This window comes from Prenolepis imparis, unplaced genomic scaffold (assembly GCF_030444845.1).
Source record: "Prenolepis imparis isolate NDT839.2.m4 unplaced genomic scaffold, iyPreImpa1.0 SCAF_13, whole genome shotgun sequence".
Lineage (NCBI taxonomy): Eukaryota > Metazoa > Arthropoda > Insecta > Hymenoptera > Formicidae > Prenolepis > Prenolepis imparis.
In genome coordinates this window covers 6,979,639-6,996,898 of record NW_028141171.1, presented here as the reverse complement: position 1 = coordinate 6,996,898, position 17,260 = coordinate 6,979,639, and the positions used below count along the sequence as shown (strand labels likewise).

At 39.1% G+C, this 17,260-nt stretch overlaps 1 protein-coding gene across 1 annotated transcript in view; it reads left to right on the top strand.

Annotated features, from left to right (window-relative positions):
* Su(tpl) (Suppressor of Triplolethal) overlaps window positions 1-17,260 on the top strand; it is an 87,415-nt gene that overhangs the window by 17,543 nt on the left and 52,612 nt on the right. The window contains exon 2 of the mRNA XM_083052682.1: window positions 7,624-7,671. Coding sequence (XP_082908808.1) covers window positions 7,624-7,671 — 48 coding nt within the window. The remainder of the gene's footprint in view (window positions 1-7,623; window positions 7,672-17,260) is intronic.

Sequence of the window (17,260 nt, the reverse complement as noted above, 5' to 3'; positions counted from 1 at the left end):
GTTTTCTCCCTTTCCCTTCTCCCTTTTGTCCCTCTTCTTCATCCCCCTTGACCATTTATACTCGGAAGTATTCACGGGGAAACGATCGCGTAAAGTCCCCGCGAATTACGCAATTGCGTGATTTATTTATCGTATCGCGTTGTGCTCGAAGGCGCGCTAAATTTATTTTATCTCCAATCTCGCGCACGTTTTGCGCGACGATTTACAGCCTCGCGACAATTATTGCCTGTACAAAAACACAATGCAAATAACGTGCCATTTTATACAGAATATTCGAAAACCATTGGACATTTAACCTTTGCGAAGCTTCATTTTCTTCAGAATTTCGATAGATAATGTAAAATTCGAGATTTTTAAATATACGAAATTGAATAGCGAGATATTATTTTTATCTATTTTTTAAATATAAATCTTTGAAAATTATTAAGATTTGTGTTAAGTTCTTTTTTAGGAAATTAAATTTTTGTGAGAATTAAATGAAAGATAAAAACTTTATATTGGAATAAAAATTAAATTTGTTTCAAAATCACGAAAATCAGACGACAAATTCACAGACATCTTTGATATTATAATATAATTAATCAAAGAAATTATCGAGACAGAGAAAGAAACAAGCTTCGTTAGCTATTTTGCGCCGTGAAATTGTGTCGTCGCTAGTTTTGAGGATCGATGCTGTTCTTTGTTCACCCTCGTCTTCTCCATTCTAGTCTTATCTCTCCTATCGAGGGGTAAACGAGAGACTTTGTTGTACACTGTAAAACAAGGAAATAATACAAATAAAGTTCGCGGATGAAAGAAAATAGAAGAAAAATAAAAGGATTTATATAGAGGGAGAAAATGGTGTGCTTTCGCGAAGTTCTTTTTACTAAATAAGGCGTTAATAATACGCTTTAAATACCGGCTATACGGTTTTTCTGCGGATCGTCGACGTACGATCGTGGTATACATGAATCTTTTACTCGCTCGTTTCTCTTAGGATATTCCGCTTTTTATGCGCGGAGCGAATTAAAATGGATTTCGCTGCTCGAGGAAGGGCAAGTCCTTTCGCCAACTCGCGGCTGCTCATTCGATCGCGACGATCGATTGGTCGAGAGCGGGGAATTGAATTTCTTCTTTTCCTAAAGTGCGCAAAACTCGTTTGACATTTACAACGCACACGCGTAATCATCCCGATCCCGGGCTCTCCGAAGCCTATATATCCGCGGCTCATTGTACGAGTTGGCTAGCTGACGACGATGACGTTTCCACCATGCGCGACGCCTGTCGTGGATATATTAATTCTCGGCGTAACGCGTGATTTATTGCAAGTAGCGCTGACGCAAGACGTGTTCCTTCAAGCACCCCGTAATTATGACCGATAGTCTTCACGTGCCTATCGTTTTGCCTTATCGTTTGCGTAACTAAGCACGATATCGAGGCTTCCGGTATCTTCCACACTCGTGCAATATCTGCTATATACTTTTGACTTTTTGAAAATTGTAACTCGCTTTCGAATAAAATAATGAAATTTGAATAGCATAATTTTTATATAATAAACTTTATTCTCTTTATATTTTTTAAACTTCACAGTTATTGAAGGTATAATTTTATTGAATTTTGAAGTTGATCTCTACACACGTGCAATCGTAAAGTAATTTTTAACGAGTATCTCCTAAAAGTAAGAGTAATTTTTCCTGACAATTCTGATAGAACTGTGAGGGAAAATAACGGCAGATATCGATGATCGGCAGATCGGGAATGGAAGCTACGAGAAAGTAGCGGCTTGTATACGAATGCATTTCGAAAGGCATACGTTTGAAAGTGACGACAGACAACCGAGAGACCTAGAAACAATGCGCTGCGCGCGTTTAGCACAGGCGACGACCAACGAACAAGCAGTACTCCAAGCGCTTATCGCGGCCACGCCTAATCGCTCTGATTACGACGCTCGCTGTCTCGGTGCCCGGATCTTTAAAACCGGGTTCGTCGCTCGTGCACACCGCGCAAATTCCGTGTAACGCTTATTATTATTGATGCGAGTGCATTCGCAGATCGATGGTAATCGATCGCGGTAGAATCGATGGATTAACGATATTTCTTAATCTCAGCAAGGGATCGAAACGCGTAATTAAATTGTTGCGCAAAATGTAATACGTGGAGGTCAATTATTATCCATTAATCTAATCGTTGTCGTAACAAATTTTCTATATGTAACGTTTGCTCGGATATTTTCGATTTTCTCAATTTTAATCAGCATCCTCTAGGAACAGATATCATTTTCAAAGCTTGATACAAATTTATAAAAAATAATGGGTCATTTTATATAGGATTTTATCGGTCCCCTGTTAGAGTTAAGGTTGAAATACCCGGATCTCTCGGATTCATCACGATCCAACCTAATCTGTATAAAGTCGCGGTCTCAAAGCTGATCGGTACATGCACATATATATTACAGACGTGCACGTGTTGGCCGCGTGCACCAACCGTGCACCGTGTATACGTGTGTGCACGCGGGTATATGCACGTACGAAGGGAGGCAGAGTGAACAGCAGGCCTGGAGTTCGCCGCCCGAGAGAAAGTGAACCAGTTGGCGGTGTTGGCGAATTTCTCATCGCGGCGAGGCGAATAAGCGCACCGTGTGGCTGTCTGCTGCTGCTGCTGCTGCTTGTCTACCTGTTGCGAACCGGCAACCGTGCTTGCTGTCTCATGACGATTATGTCCGCGTCTGAGCAATTAATTGAGAGCCAACCGAGAGATTTTTGGCGAACCGCCTTCCCTTTTCCGCGCCGGCGAACACCCAACTGATTGTAGACGAAAGTACGGGCAGTCATCGGTGATACCGTACTTATCTTGCGCTTATCTGCGCGAGCATAAAGTGTAATCCCTCCTGAAATCGATCATTGGAAAATTAAATTTAACACATAAAATGTAAGATATTTGCTTTTAAAGCCCTCCGTGAACCGGTATATATATTTCATTAGTACCGGTTCGCGGATTTCCACTTTGCGGACGAGAAAAAAGAATCAGTTGCGCAATAATTGCAAATAATCGAGTTTATATCCGCGATAGCCCGGTAAATACACGCTAGATGCACCTCATTCATCCGACGATAAAATAGTTCAACTGGCTAATAAGAACGGCTTTATGGCTTAAACACGGCCACGTTAGTTACTCACGAGTGTAGAGGCCGCGCGTAGCACATAGTTGTGCGTTTAATTACTTAATTAGGTAGTTTCTTACCGCCACGTGTGTTATTACAGCGTATGTTCGCCGCGCGAATTAGAGCCGCCGCGTGTATATCGCGTTGCTGGTAGCAACAGCAACAACAGCAGTTTATTACGCGCACATTTCAGGGTTAACGAACCAAAAGTATATACGTTCCTATTTTCCCGCATCGCGATTGCGGAATAATTGCAAAACGCTCGCTCTCGCACTCGCGGTATCTCTGTGCCCCTTCCTTTTCTCCCCCCGCATCCCCCGAAAATTGGATCAAAAATCAAAGTGGAGCGAGCACACGCTTTCGCCTTTATTCCGTCGAAGGAAGCGCACGAGAAAAGTGATGAATGAATAAAGATGCCGCGTTACGTTGCAAGTTAAAGCGCGTACTTGCTTTTATATACAGCTGAGATTTCTTGCGGCGTTATGAATGTGCTTCTATGAATAAAAAGGACTTATATCTCGTTTATGCGCGGAGAAAATAAAATTTCCTTTGAGAGAGATAAAACTCGATATCGATTTCTCGAATATGTAACAAGTGAACTTTGGTATTTATTCATATTAAAATATATATATATATATATATATTATATATATATTATATAACTTTTCTCTCTCTCTTTTTCCCTAGCGTATTATATTTCTGGAGAATTTTAATGGAAGCGCATTTAATTGGTATAAAAAAAGATTTTGAATTGCCATAAAGCTGCGATCTTTTTATATAAAGTTGATACTCTTTCGAATGTTATTTTGAAAAAAAGCTTTCTCTCTCTTTTTTTCTCGCGCAGTTTTCAACTTGAGAAAATATTTCCATACGTTCTCGAGATGTCGGCGAATAAACGTTTTATGCGGCGAAATATACATATACCTATATCGAGGCGCACCCGATGCAAAAGGCTTGCACAACCGCGCACACACACACACACACACACACACACACACACACACACACACACACACACACACGGGTTTCTTCTTGCTTTTTCGTCCTTTTCCGATCGCGTGCGAGAGACCAAGTACATATGTATGTACATGTTTTTAAACAGTAGTCGGCTAGACGTCAAGTTTTCCTCTCGATATTCCGCGAGAACAACACGTGCTGGAACATCGTCGTCGTCGTTTTTCTCATAATCGGGTCGTTAGCGTTATGATAGCTGATAACTCATTATTAGAGAGTAAGCGTCGATGTCTATTAATTAAGCGACGATAAGTCGATTGATAACGCAACGTAAGTCATCGAATCGGAGGAAAGACGTACGTGCTGCGCGATTCACTATAATTAAGGAGGAAATTTCTATAAACACGCTGTTCAGATCTCTATAATTAATCGATAATTGAAATTCGAATAGTCTCTATTTGCTGGCGATTAATGAATCGATCGTCCTATCAGTTGACACACGAGACAAATAATTGATCTGCGGATAACTCGCAGACCAAGGGCTAAGATGCATGGTGAGCTGTTGTTAACGCGATGGGCTCACAGACCGGAGATCCAATTCTGGTAGAAAGCGGGATAAAGGGTCGCCGTCGAGGGTGAAAACGCGATGCGTAAGAGACGAGGGGAAGTCTGGGGGGGAAGGGGGTTGCGCCCAGGACGAAGAGTTATTGACCTGCCGCCGAGGAGGTTCTCTTGTTTGAGAGGAATGGCTGGCAAGAACCTTTTCGAGGTCGTTTGCGTAGCACATGAAACGTCTCGTTTTCATCAAATTTAAATGTAGAAAAAAAAATACGAATCTCTCAGCTTGTTCTTGATCGATAATACTCTAGACATTTTATTTTATATTTATATCTTATCTTATATATTTTTTATTATATGTATATATTTATATATAATATAAACGCAAATTAAATGTAATGTCTCAAACCTTTTGTAAATTCAGTTTTTTTATGAAAAATTTATAGGCACTTATAAAAGACCGAGTCTGCGGTAAAATACGTCTTGCAGATATTTCTACTTTTCTGATAAAGTCACATTAATTGTCCCACATTTTTTATCTCTTCTTTCGATGATCATTACATTCTGATAAATGTTCTCACATAAACGAGTAATCAGCGAATAGTAAGCTCCTTCATTCGTCCTTTCTCCTTCCCACATTTCCGACCGTTCCGAGGCCAACGACCCGCATCGACAATAGCAATGGCGACGACGAAATTTCACTTATACTTCGCCGCTGGAGAGAAAGACACCCCTTCAGAGAGGGAAACACTTTGTCCTCTTAACATCATGCGGATGCGCACGCGTGCATGCAGTCGATGACTATCGTTAATTTTCGAGCGTCGCGCACAAGGGTCCGTTAAACCCCTGTGCCGAACTGCCTTTTGTCCTAAAAATGTTTCTTCGAATCTCCAAACCTTGAGGGGGGGAAAATATTTATCGATATTTTTCGATAAATCAACTCGAACGCGTGAATAAATAATGCGTGAAATTGGGCGATTTTCGAGGCGCGCTTTCGAACAACGAAAACGCGATCGAGGGAAGAGGCGCAATTATTAGAATAATTAAAACTGTGTGTAATGGATCCCTTTATTGAGTGAAAGCGGACCGAGAGCAGCAAGGCGACGCTCGATTATTCCGTCGCGTTTATGTAACACGCCGTGGTAGTATAATTATTCGCCGTATTACGCCGTGAATACCACACAATCCACGAGCACACACGCGGGAGAGATATGCAACGATATGCTCGTGTTTGTCATGCGAGCGTGACAGAGAGCCGCTCGTAAAACCTTCGCCGCGACCGTACAATGGACTTCTCGGCCGTTGTCTAATGCCGTCACTTTTTCCGCGGGCCATCAAAGTGTAACCGCGTCGTCGCGTCGGTCCAAGTTTCCCGACCATGAGGAATAATCGTGAAAGCATACCGCTTCGCGCGTGTCGCTCTAGATCTAGACTTGAAACACACATTAGAGAACCACGTAACGCCATTCGTAAGCTGTTTATTCTAAATACGGTTTAACCCTTTGCTCAACTCGTGTATATATATACATATATACATATAGATTCGACAAAATTATTTATAAACTCTTCCTTATTTTTATAAAACGTTCAAAATTTTTCTTTCTTTAGTGGGAGATTAGGAAATGCGCTAATTTCAAGAATATGTATTTTGCTCCAATGCGGATGATTGGAAGGGAAAGTATGTGAAATCACGCAGGGCGATCGCGCTGCAGGAAAGAGGCAAATCATTCTTTTCATCTCGCGCTCGCGGGTCAATCTTGGCGCGACCCAGCGCGCGTTCGAATAAAACGCGATCTTCCGCGGCGCGATTAATTTTCTCGCGTGCAGCCGGCGCATGCACGTCTGTGTCCCGACAGGTTTCAAATCGACGATAAGTGGAAACCGTATAAGCTTCGTAATACGTAGCGTAAGCGCATCTCTCGTTGACATTAGCAAATCGCGAATATGCGAGTTTAATGAGCAATAGGATCGACAGATATGCGAAGGATGTCTAAAGGCAAAACTCGCATTTTTAGAAGAAAAGCTTTCAGCAAAATTTAATTAAATTAAATAATTTCAAAAGAGAGATCGAAATAAAAATGCTAAATTAAAAATTGAAATTGAAAATGGGAGAAATATTTCGATACGCGTTTTGCTCGTAAATAAGCATCGTGACTTATTGTAAAAGATGAATTTATTATTATAATTCTGACAGTGATTTACATACGGAAAAAATATTAGCTACCTAGATGTCTTCTAAAATTTATTATTATATTTATTATATCTAAAATTTAGCTATGCTAGCTAATATTTTTTTCCGTGCGTCTTCGTCGCGTTTGGATAACAAACGAAAATGAACGATGATGCTCTCTCACCGGCGGACTTTCCCTTTTCCAGATTATCTCGCCAAGAGACATAGAGGCGCGCATGTAAAAGATATACGCAAAATCACCGCCCCTGCGACATAACGCAACTCTTGCGAATTACAAGATTTCACGCAATTTCACGCGGGCGCACAAAATCTCGCGTTTTTATACTCGCCTTCATATGCGGGCCTAATCGCACGCGTTCGCTTTGTCAATTACCGGTGGCTCGTTGCTCACGTGTGACCAAGTTGGACAAGCAATCGACACCGAATAATTACGCTAATCGACTCCTCGTTCGAATTAACTGCTGTTGTAATAATCACCTCCTATGATGAGCGTCTGAAAGTCTTCGCGACTGAAATTCTTCGCTCTTCGGCTTTCATTCGCGTGCCTTATCGATCCGAGACTAATTGGCGCCTCAACAATGTTCGATATCTTTTTAATACGATATATTTTATCATAATTTCTTGAGCAGTAGTTTAAGAATACTTTTGCGAGCAGTAGTTTAAGAATATTTTTGCGCAGCAATTTTAGAATCATTTTAGCTTTTCACAATAATTATTTATATCTACACTCGATCTACATTTATGAAAACGAGAATTAATCTTGACTTTTTTTCTGTTTCAGAATAAGATCATCGAGAAACCTAAAATACAGTTCCTACAGAATGAAGGGGTGAGTGAGCGCAATTTTTTTTCTTTTATGTGGATTTTATCGTTATGTGAATTGTTAAAGTCGTATGACAATTACGACATTAAGCACTGCTTTATCAGTCGACTACACGTAAAGATTACGATAGATTAGAGATATAGAACGTTCACCGATCGCGCAAACAGATATCGAGATTTGACATTTTTTTATTTGAAAAAAATATTCCACTATTCGTGGAAGAGCAACCTATCCGTCTTCTCTTTTAGAATGTTTGCCGAAACTATTAACTGCGCAAGCAATCGTATTTCTTTGAATCTATTTAGTACCTATGACGTTAGCATACGACGATATTCTACGTATCGACAACGATTTATTCCATACTGACGATCGCAAGTACGCTAATTATCTCGTATAGGCTTGTGTATCTTCGTGAATCGGCCTTCATATCTGTCCTAGAAATCCATATAAAAAAACCTTCGAATTTCGATAATTACTTAAAATTCTATACAATATTGAAGTAGGGCTGAGCTAGAGTGAGGAGGGAGAAAAAAAAGGCTAAAATTTTCTGTCGATGAAAACAAAAGTGAGAGTGAGAGGAATACGCGGGCGCGCCATCTCATTAACATTCCTTTCTCTTAATTTATCAACGCAGGCTGATAGTCGTTTAATTATTTATTATTTATATTTTATTTCACGACATTTACATAACTAGAGAGAAATCTGTACTTTTTACACATACGTGTTACATATACTCTATTCTACATTATTTCTATATATTTTATATAATTTTTTTCGCGCGTATAAAATTCTTACTCGGTCATCTGGGTATCCTCTCGTATCATCGCGACGACGTATCTCGCATTACACGCAAGAGAGGAGAGATCTCGCGACAGCGGCTTGGCGCTGCAAGAGTCCGATCTCTCAGCCGAGCAGTCATCGTGAGATCGTGTATATATATGTGTGTACGTATGTGTGTGTTCGTCACGGCTTCACACACACCGAAGGTTCCTCGGTGAAGGCGATCGAGGTCGTTCGAGCAAGGTTATACACCATTTTCTCTCGCCGCCGCCGTTCGGTCTCACAGACCTAAACCCTTCGAATATCGAGCGTATTTTTATCACGTGAAAAGGTGGAAAATTATGCAGTTGCATTACTTATATCAAGTACATTTTATTCGGCTTAATTTTGATCCGTTAAATCTTATTATATAGCATACAAGAGTGCATTAACAGAAATATTTTTCGGAACTTAATCAGACTAGAAAACGAAAAGAATTTAAAAATACTTGAAGCACAGTAATATTACATATATATCGCTTTTTTTTTATTAATCACTATTTAAAGTACGAAATCACTAATTGGCTTGCTTAATACGTAGTGTAATTTGGCCTTGACTCAAATTTAACCAAGAATCGTAATTGATCGAAAGTTGATGAAATCAGCCCTTTTATCCATTTAGTACTTATCGGCTATCGGCGATCGATGTGCATTAAGGCAAATTAATACTTATGCTCGCTTGGAAAAAAAAAGGTTTTCGCGCTTAATGATATTTAAGAAGAGATCGCGTCGTAACAGCCATATGCCACTGGTGTTCCTTAACGACAGCGACGGGCTGATCGTCGATACGAAATCTCTCTCGTGATCTGGAGGTAATTGACCTGCTCCCTTCGTCCTTCATCGGCTTCCCCTTGCTCTCGAACGTGGTCGTCGAGATGTTGTTTATTCACCTGTGTATATGTCGCAATGGATCGCGCGACACAAATTCGATAAGATAAACTTCTATCACTTATAATTTAAACATTAAAAAGAATTAACTCGATCGATCTCGAAAAAGAGAAACCAAAAGATACAGGATGTTCAACTTTATTTTCTTTTTATTCGAGAAACTTCTTTGTTTAATTTGAAATGGATTTTTTTTTCTTAAAAACCCTCGATATATTAGCTACGTGATTTATCGCGAATTATAATATTATCGTATTAATTCTTAAAGCTTATACCGGTAAAAAGTTTGTGTGACTTTGATCCGCTAAATGTCAGAAAAATTTCTTGGAAATTTTCCAGAGACATCTGAGAATGAACATGTAACGTGGAATTGGAAAATTTCTTGGAAATTTTCAGCTCGAGTCGTTCTTCTCTTCGCGTTATTATGTCAGATTAAATAGCAATTTCTAGCTCATTCATATATTCATTTTCCCTATAATCGGTAAAGAGCTATCGCTTCCTTTAACTTTTCCATTCACAAAGATCGTTTATTTGCTGTCTTCATTCTGACCTTTGACAGTCTTCCACTGTTTCTAAAGACGCGTCAACGTCAACTTTTGCGCACGTAGGCGCTTTAGGGTTCGCATTCGATATTTGAATAATTATTCTGTAGGAATATTTCGTTAGCGGATTCATGAGAGTCTTCGGGGAGCAGAATCTCTGACATCACTGAAAGTTACACACAGTAGTGAAAAGCTATTTCTCACGACAAAATACATTTGTGACTTTCAAATTAAATACAAGCTTGTAAAAAGTTGTCCTCTCTCACTTCTGTATTTTCTAATAACGGTTGACTTAAATTTTTTCCTATTGTTGGCGAAAATCTCGAAGAAAGTTTGTCATTTTTTTTTTAACAAACGCATATTACATTGTTCTTTAATTAAGCAGCACATGTACGCACACGCAGACACATTTTCGGTGTGTATATAACGGGAATAAAGTAAAGACGGTCCGAGAATTTCTATTCCTTTCTTTTTATTTTCTCGCATAAAGTGAAATTCGTTCCGGTGCCCCGGGTGCCAGAAACGTAGAGCCATTATTCAGGTATAATTCGCCATTTAACGGACGTCCTTGTCGTGGGCTGACGTATCCAGGGAGAGAACCGATCTCCGCTCGCGCCTTCTCTTCTACAGAACGCCTGTCTGGATCGCAGACAGGCGCTACGTATATATATATGTGCACTTGTGTGCATGTGTTTGCGTGCGCAATGAGCGATTTCATTTCATGTGTAATCAATGTGTAAGCAATGCTCAGCACGATCGGGCACGATACATGTGTGACAATCGAACGGGGGGAGGGGAATTCCTCTTATACGTACAAACGTACGACTTTGACACGTATATGTCGTCTTATCTTTCTCTCTTTCTCTCTCTCTGGGATCATGGGTTTTTTTTCTGCTCTCGTCTTTCCTTGCATAATTTTATCGCGAACGCGGAGAATCTCTGTTATTCATGCGAACACACGGTTTAGCGATAGCGATGATTTTTTTTTCTTTCGCGCAGATTTGTATGCGTCTGACAGTTGTGCGCGCGCACGTGCTCGATTATATATATGTGTGTGTTACGTGCGAACGCTCGCCTTCACATTGTTGCCTTTCACTCGGTTTCTTAGAGCGCCCGTTTATATTATATACAGGTATAGATTTTATCCGGGAATGTGTGTGGCGCATTTTATTGCCATTATATTCCATCGAATCCGTTGCCATATGTTATCGTACGCGAAATAAAGGAGCCGAAATACAGGATTTCCCTTCGTAATCGAGCGTATCAGCTGATTCCGTCGCATCAGCTGATTTCTCAGCCCGCAAAAAGGTTAATTAATTTTTTTCGGGATATATGTCCAATATTATTGTTAACAATAGCAATATACAATATATTGTATGTAGAATTGCGGATTGAAGGAAGGATTCAACGTGACATATGTACGATAATATGATTGATACGATAGATATGTCAATTTCGCCATATCGTGCAATGGATTGGATAGAGTTCCGATTTACCGGAAAGGTCGGGTTTTCAGAGAGGCGGAAGTGCACATTTCAAGAATTCGTCAATCATCGCGGATGTGTTCCGACAGGGAGAATCGGAAAATGCTCTTTCCTCCGGTAATTTCGCGCTGTGCTCGAAAATTGTTGCCACACTTTCCGCGAATATTTCGATCTAATTTTTTCGCAGCGCTCGCTTTAACAGGGTACTCGACTCTTTCAATTCGGCATTTTAATTTCGTAATTTAAATAATACACTATTCGACATTCACTGCAGAAGAATCGATAAACGGTGAGAGAAGGGTTATCATTTGCGATAATGAAGCTATTTAAAGAAGGCTGTTTGAACTTTGAGAAATTTCATTGATCCGATGGCCGATCGATCCAGGCATTCGATACGATCATGAGCGATTTTGTAAACTTTGTTTTCACCAGTTGCACAAGTGCACAGGCAACGGCGTGAGTCAATTCTCTCGTTACGTTATACCTGGCAAGGGAAAAAAAAACCTTTTATAACGTAGAATGCCATTGCTTCTTTTCTTGCGGTAATATCGGTCGAGGGAATGGAGTTCAATCAGAGCGGATGGAATTCAATTTAAAAAAAATTAGTTTCTCTCTGAGAAAAGACGCGGTATATTTTAACGTGAAAGTAATCGTTGCGTTTTGCACGAAATAAAATACGGGCCAACTGTCTATACTTATATCGTCACTTGGATGCCTCTCGCTCGGATATCTCATTTCGCAATTGTTTTTTCTTAATCCGCGAGTAGTAAGTAAAAAACAGAGGACAAGTGGCATTTTTCCTTCAGGGACAAATTACGAGGCGGAAGTTTCCTTGCGCGTTATTGTCTTGGCGGATAAACGTTTCCGCCTTGAGCCGTTTGCGCATACTCACGCGACACGTGTAACACGCGTGTGTAAAATATGCGTGCGCGTTTCGCACTCGACATACGCACGCTCTTCTCCCGGTATATAAAGGTGGTAGCCATACCGCGGTCAATCGCGACTGACACGAAACGTCGCTGCCGTAACAGTTACTTTTACGCGTGACCCACTTTACCATTCTAGCAATCGAATCTAAGCATCACAATGAGAAGTGGGTCGACCTGAAATCGTCGGGTATAGGCGGGCGGGCAGACGGACGGTTGTCACGATGCAACCCTAAAACGAAGGTCGTCCGCTCGCGGCATTCAGAAGGTCGAATGTGATCTCGCACAAGTAATATGTGTGGAAATCTCTCTCTATTACGCGAGCCTCGCGTAGATGAAGCGATATCGTGGAAGAGCAATTCATACATGACGTAGCTTTATAATTATAATTTATAATTAATAACTGATGCAATGACTTGCATCTCGATGTTAATATTATTATACAGAGATATACTTTTCTTGTTATCATTATTGACACATTTATAGATATTTATATCATGTGAGAAGACGCACTGTTAAATTTAAAATATCGAAGATATCTAGTTTGCTGTTTTATATGATTAATTTATATTCAGAATACGTCGTGTATATATTAGCGGTTGTATCGATGGAAAAAAATAGTGGTTTGGAATGTTGTTCGACGATATCGTATTAAAAGTCGTTGGATCTAAGTGTCGAGCCTTGGAGAGACGGCGATTATCCTGACGCGCCGAATGCGTTGTGGATTGCGTATCGACGTTGATATTAAGACGGCGAGACGAAGACGTGTAATTGCCTCCATGAGATGACCTTTACAAACCGATACCCACACCGGCTTTTGCTCCACTGATATTGCATGTAGTACGCAACAATTGATTTTAAGGATTGCGCAACGAGTATATCATTACGAATTTGATGCGATACGAGGGTAGAACTTTTTTGTGGAAAAAAAAAATTAATGCCTTTGTCTTAAATTTCTCGATTGCGCATTTTTACACATTTTTACTTTAAACGTGTTAAATAAGAGACAGCAAGATTGCATTTTACATTCGATATATATAAAATATTATAAACGTCAGGCTATTGCAAGAGGCGACCGTAACACCGCAATACTGAAACGGAGATATGCTAATGACGCAGTATTATTTATAATTAATCGATGTGCATTTAATTGTAATATTTTGATATTGCATCAAATTTGTCATATCTCGAATCTTAATAATGTCGCGAATTTTTTAAAAATATATTTACTGTAGGTATGTAAATATAGCAGAGAGAGATCGATTATTTGACATTTTTTTTTTATCGAAATACCAGGAATATGTAAAACGACAATTTGGAGTGAGAGTCGCTCGTTCCATCGTGACTTAATCTCTCCTTTCGGAAGAACATAAACGTTAACGAGATTCAACATCGCGAATAGGATACGCGCGAATGTCGAATGCGGGACACGTGTATATACAGGGTGTCTCATCACGATAAATCTCAATTATTATTTTCTTTAACTTCCGTCTCTCTTCGAGATTTAATCACCAATACGTAACAAATAGGTAACAAAAATTTTTGAAGAATTTTTGTCGAGACAATTTATTCACCATTAAATTAATAATGCATATGTGTGAAAAGAAAATATCCGAGAACGAGATGAACGGGTCGATAGTTTTAGGACGCCGTATATAGGTGTGTCTTTATCGTCGCGGCCTTGCGCGTATGTAGGCGACCGCGAGCAACGAGATGCGGGTGTGTTACGCTTCTCTCGCAGCATTTATATTCTTTTCCATTTTCCCTCCGGTTTACGTCGTTTCATTCACGTGGTTTGTTACCTTACGCGCATTTACGCGCATTTGCCTCGCATGCGATTGCTCTAGAAGAACCGATAAGGATTAAATCGAACGCGTTCTTGGTCGCGTCAGATACGAGCAACCTGTCAGCAGCTGCAGATAACGCATTATAGTTATTATTATTATTGAGTATTGTCAATATTTGTTGCAAACGCGGCGTGTCGCTTGTCCAGCCAAAATATACATATATATCTATTACCATGTTCAAATAAATCTCTGCTGATCTCTCTGGGAGAGAACTCGCGCACAATTGATCGACCATCAAGTAAAATTTTTTAGCCCGGTCACGGGCTGCGAAGTGTCCAGTGAAGAAACTGGTTCCAAAGATCTTTTCTGCCGAGAGCTTGGTTTCTTCCTTCTTGCCTCGTCTTTCGTCTCGTTTTCGCAGCCAATCGCCGTTTCGACACGAAATACGTCTTGCAGCCCCTCTCACTCGTTTCTCGGCGAGGCGAAGAGAAAATCGCGAGGCCTGCTAAAAATCCTCCGGTGATAAATGACGGTCCAAAGCTATCCGGATAACGCTGGAGTTTAGGTACAGGCCGGGTATGTCCACATGGAAATTTTACGAGCGGATAAAGGGAACGGAGATGCTTTGAGTCGCAATGGATGGACGTTGATATATATTTTAGGCTTTGATCTAAAAATTCTTTCGAAAAAGAAAGATTGCGTGGATTAAGAAGGCTATCGGTGCATTACTTTCGTAAATGCAAAAGTTGAATGAATTTTTATAAGTTTTGCATTAAAAAATCATTTTCCTCCTACATATCTACAGACACTTGTCGTGCGAGAGACGCATCGCGTTCCGGGTTACTCTTTTAAAGATGAACATTATTTACGAGCGAGCTAATTATATATTTGATCGTAAAGTTAAGCAAACAACTTTAACCGAGAGATTTTTATTTTTGGTCCACTCGCAGAGTGGACTTTTTTTCACATCGAGTCTTCACAAAACTGACCATCTCGACGTATTCTCGCTCGACACTTACTATACATACACATTTATATATTTATATATAAAACTTTGGTGAGGGACGATTACACACGACGCGAAACCAAAGGATCTGAAACCTGCAAAACTGGATTTCCCCTCGTTCGTGTAACGTATACATTGAAAATTACCGGCTTCTCGTACCACGACAGAGATATCATCGCGAAGTAGCTTTGCGCGCGAATTCATGCATTTACTCGCTCAACAAATTCCTCCGTTTGTTCCTCTCGATCATGGATATCGATAAACGTTTCTTTGTCCTTTGCGGTGTCGGCAGAGAATTCTCCGAACGAGAAATCTCAAGTCTCGATCTTATATTTATATCGGATAAGAAAATTTAATATTTTAACAAAATGTAAGATGTGATTGCCAGTCGAATTTTAAAAACAAGGTTAAGAGTATTTTATTGACCAACACTGGCTAAAGCAATAATTCTTTTATTACGACGTTTCGACCCTAAATTGGGTCCTCTTCAGGCTATTCTTTAATGTAACGTGGTAAACCCTATACGCACATGATGTTATGTTAGAATGTCCACATTCTAACATAACATCATGTGCGTATAGGGTTTACCACGTTACATTAAAGAATAGCCTGAAGAGGACCCAATTTAGGGTCGAAACGTCGTAATAAAAGAATTATTGCTTTAGCCAGTGTTGGTCAATAAAATACTCTTAACCTTGTTAATATTTTAAAATATCTAGATTTACTTAAAGAAGTATATAGATTAATATCTCAATCTGCTAAAACAATTTTAAAATTTGTTCTATGCAAATATATATGCGTATAATCTTCATAAATTAAAAACGACTAAAATCTCGTTTCACGCTTGGGAGCTATCGCGCGATCAACTGACAATTATAGATATAATTAGCATCCCGCGCGTTTGGGTGACTTTACATAGGGAACGGTGCGTCCTTACATTGGAAAAGAAATGGCCGCAACGGTGTAACGGTACGTTTTTACTTTGCTGTTAAAAATATGCCTCCGCAACGCCAAGACAGTAATATGTTTCAAATCCCGTAATGCAATGTCGGATTAAAGATGGAATTCTTAGGCGATGGTCTCTGGACTTCGACGATCGAATTGACCGCACGTCTAGACAAATGGATACACTTTGTGAAAGTAGCAGATATATCAGGTATTGCTAATTAAAAAGAAAAATAAAAGCCGGTTAAAGTAAAAATATTGGCACACATCTTTTAGCCACGCATTTCATCATGTATTCAGGTTAAAATCTTTCGCAAACTTTTTAATATTTTCGGTCTATCCGCACAGAAAAAAAGAAATGTCAAATCAATACTTATATAAATTACAAATTCAAAAGGAGGCTATATGGAGCCACGCGTAGGGTGTAGGTACGCAAATATTAAAAACAAACTTGTTGGAATAACAAATTTATTGAATCTAAACGTTTCGGTCCTTTCTTTGGACCTTCTTCTCTGGAAGAAAGGACCGAAACGTTTAGATTCAATAAATTTGTTATTCCAACAAGTTTGTTTTTAATATTTGCGTACCTACACCCTACGCGTGGCTCCATATAGCCTCCTTTTGAATTTGTAATTTATCAATGCAGGGAGCCTACATTGTTACTTAATACTTATATACTCGTATATACGCAACAATAGCTATAATCTTCTTAGAAGAATTTGCTAAATCTTAAATTTCAACAATATTACAGTCTTATTTCAATATTATAAATGTCGTCTGAAGAATATGAAATAATATTTTTTATGAAAATATGTTATTTTCTATCCAATCTTTTTTTCTTTTCCATTCAAGAAAATTATTCTTAAATAATAAGATTAATATTTTTCTTGGTTGAACTATATAAAATTTGCTTAAATGAAAACATTTTATATAGTTCAACCAAGAAAAATATTAATCTTATTATTTAAGAATAATTATTTTGAATGGAAAAGAAAAATGTTGGATAGAAAATAATATATTTTCATATAAAATAATATATTTTTTCATATTCTTCAGACACTTATAATATTGAAATAAGAAGATTATAGCTATTGTTGCGTATATATACGAGTATATAAGTATTGATTTGACACTTTTTTTTTTCTGTGATGTATAATGATGATATATGTATATGTTTGAGAATTATTTTTATTCGATTCATT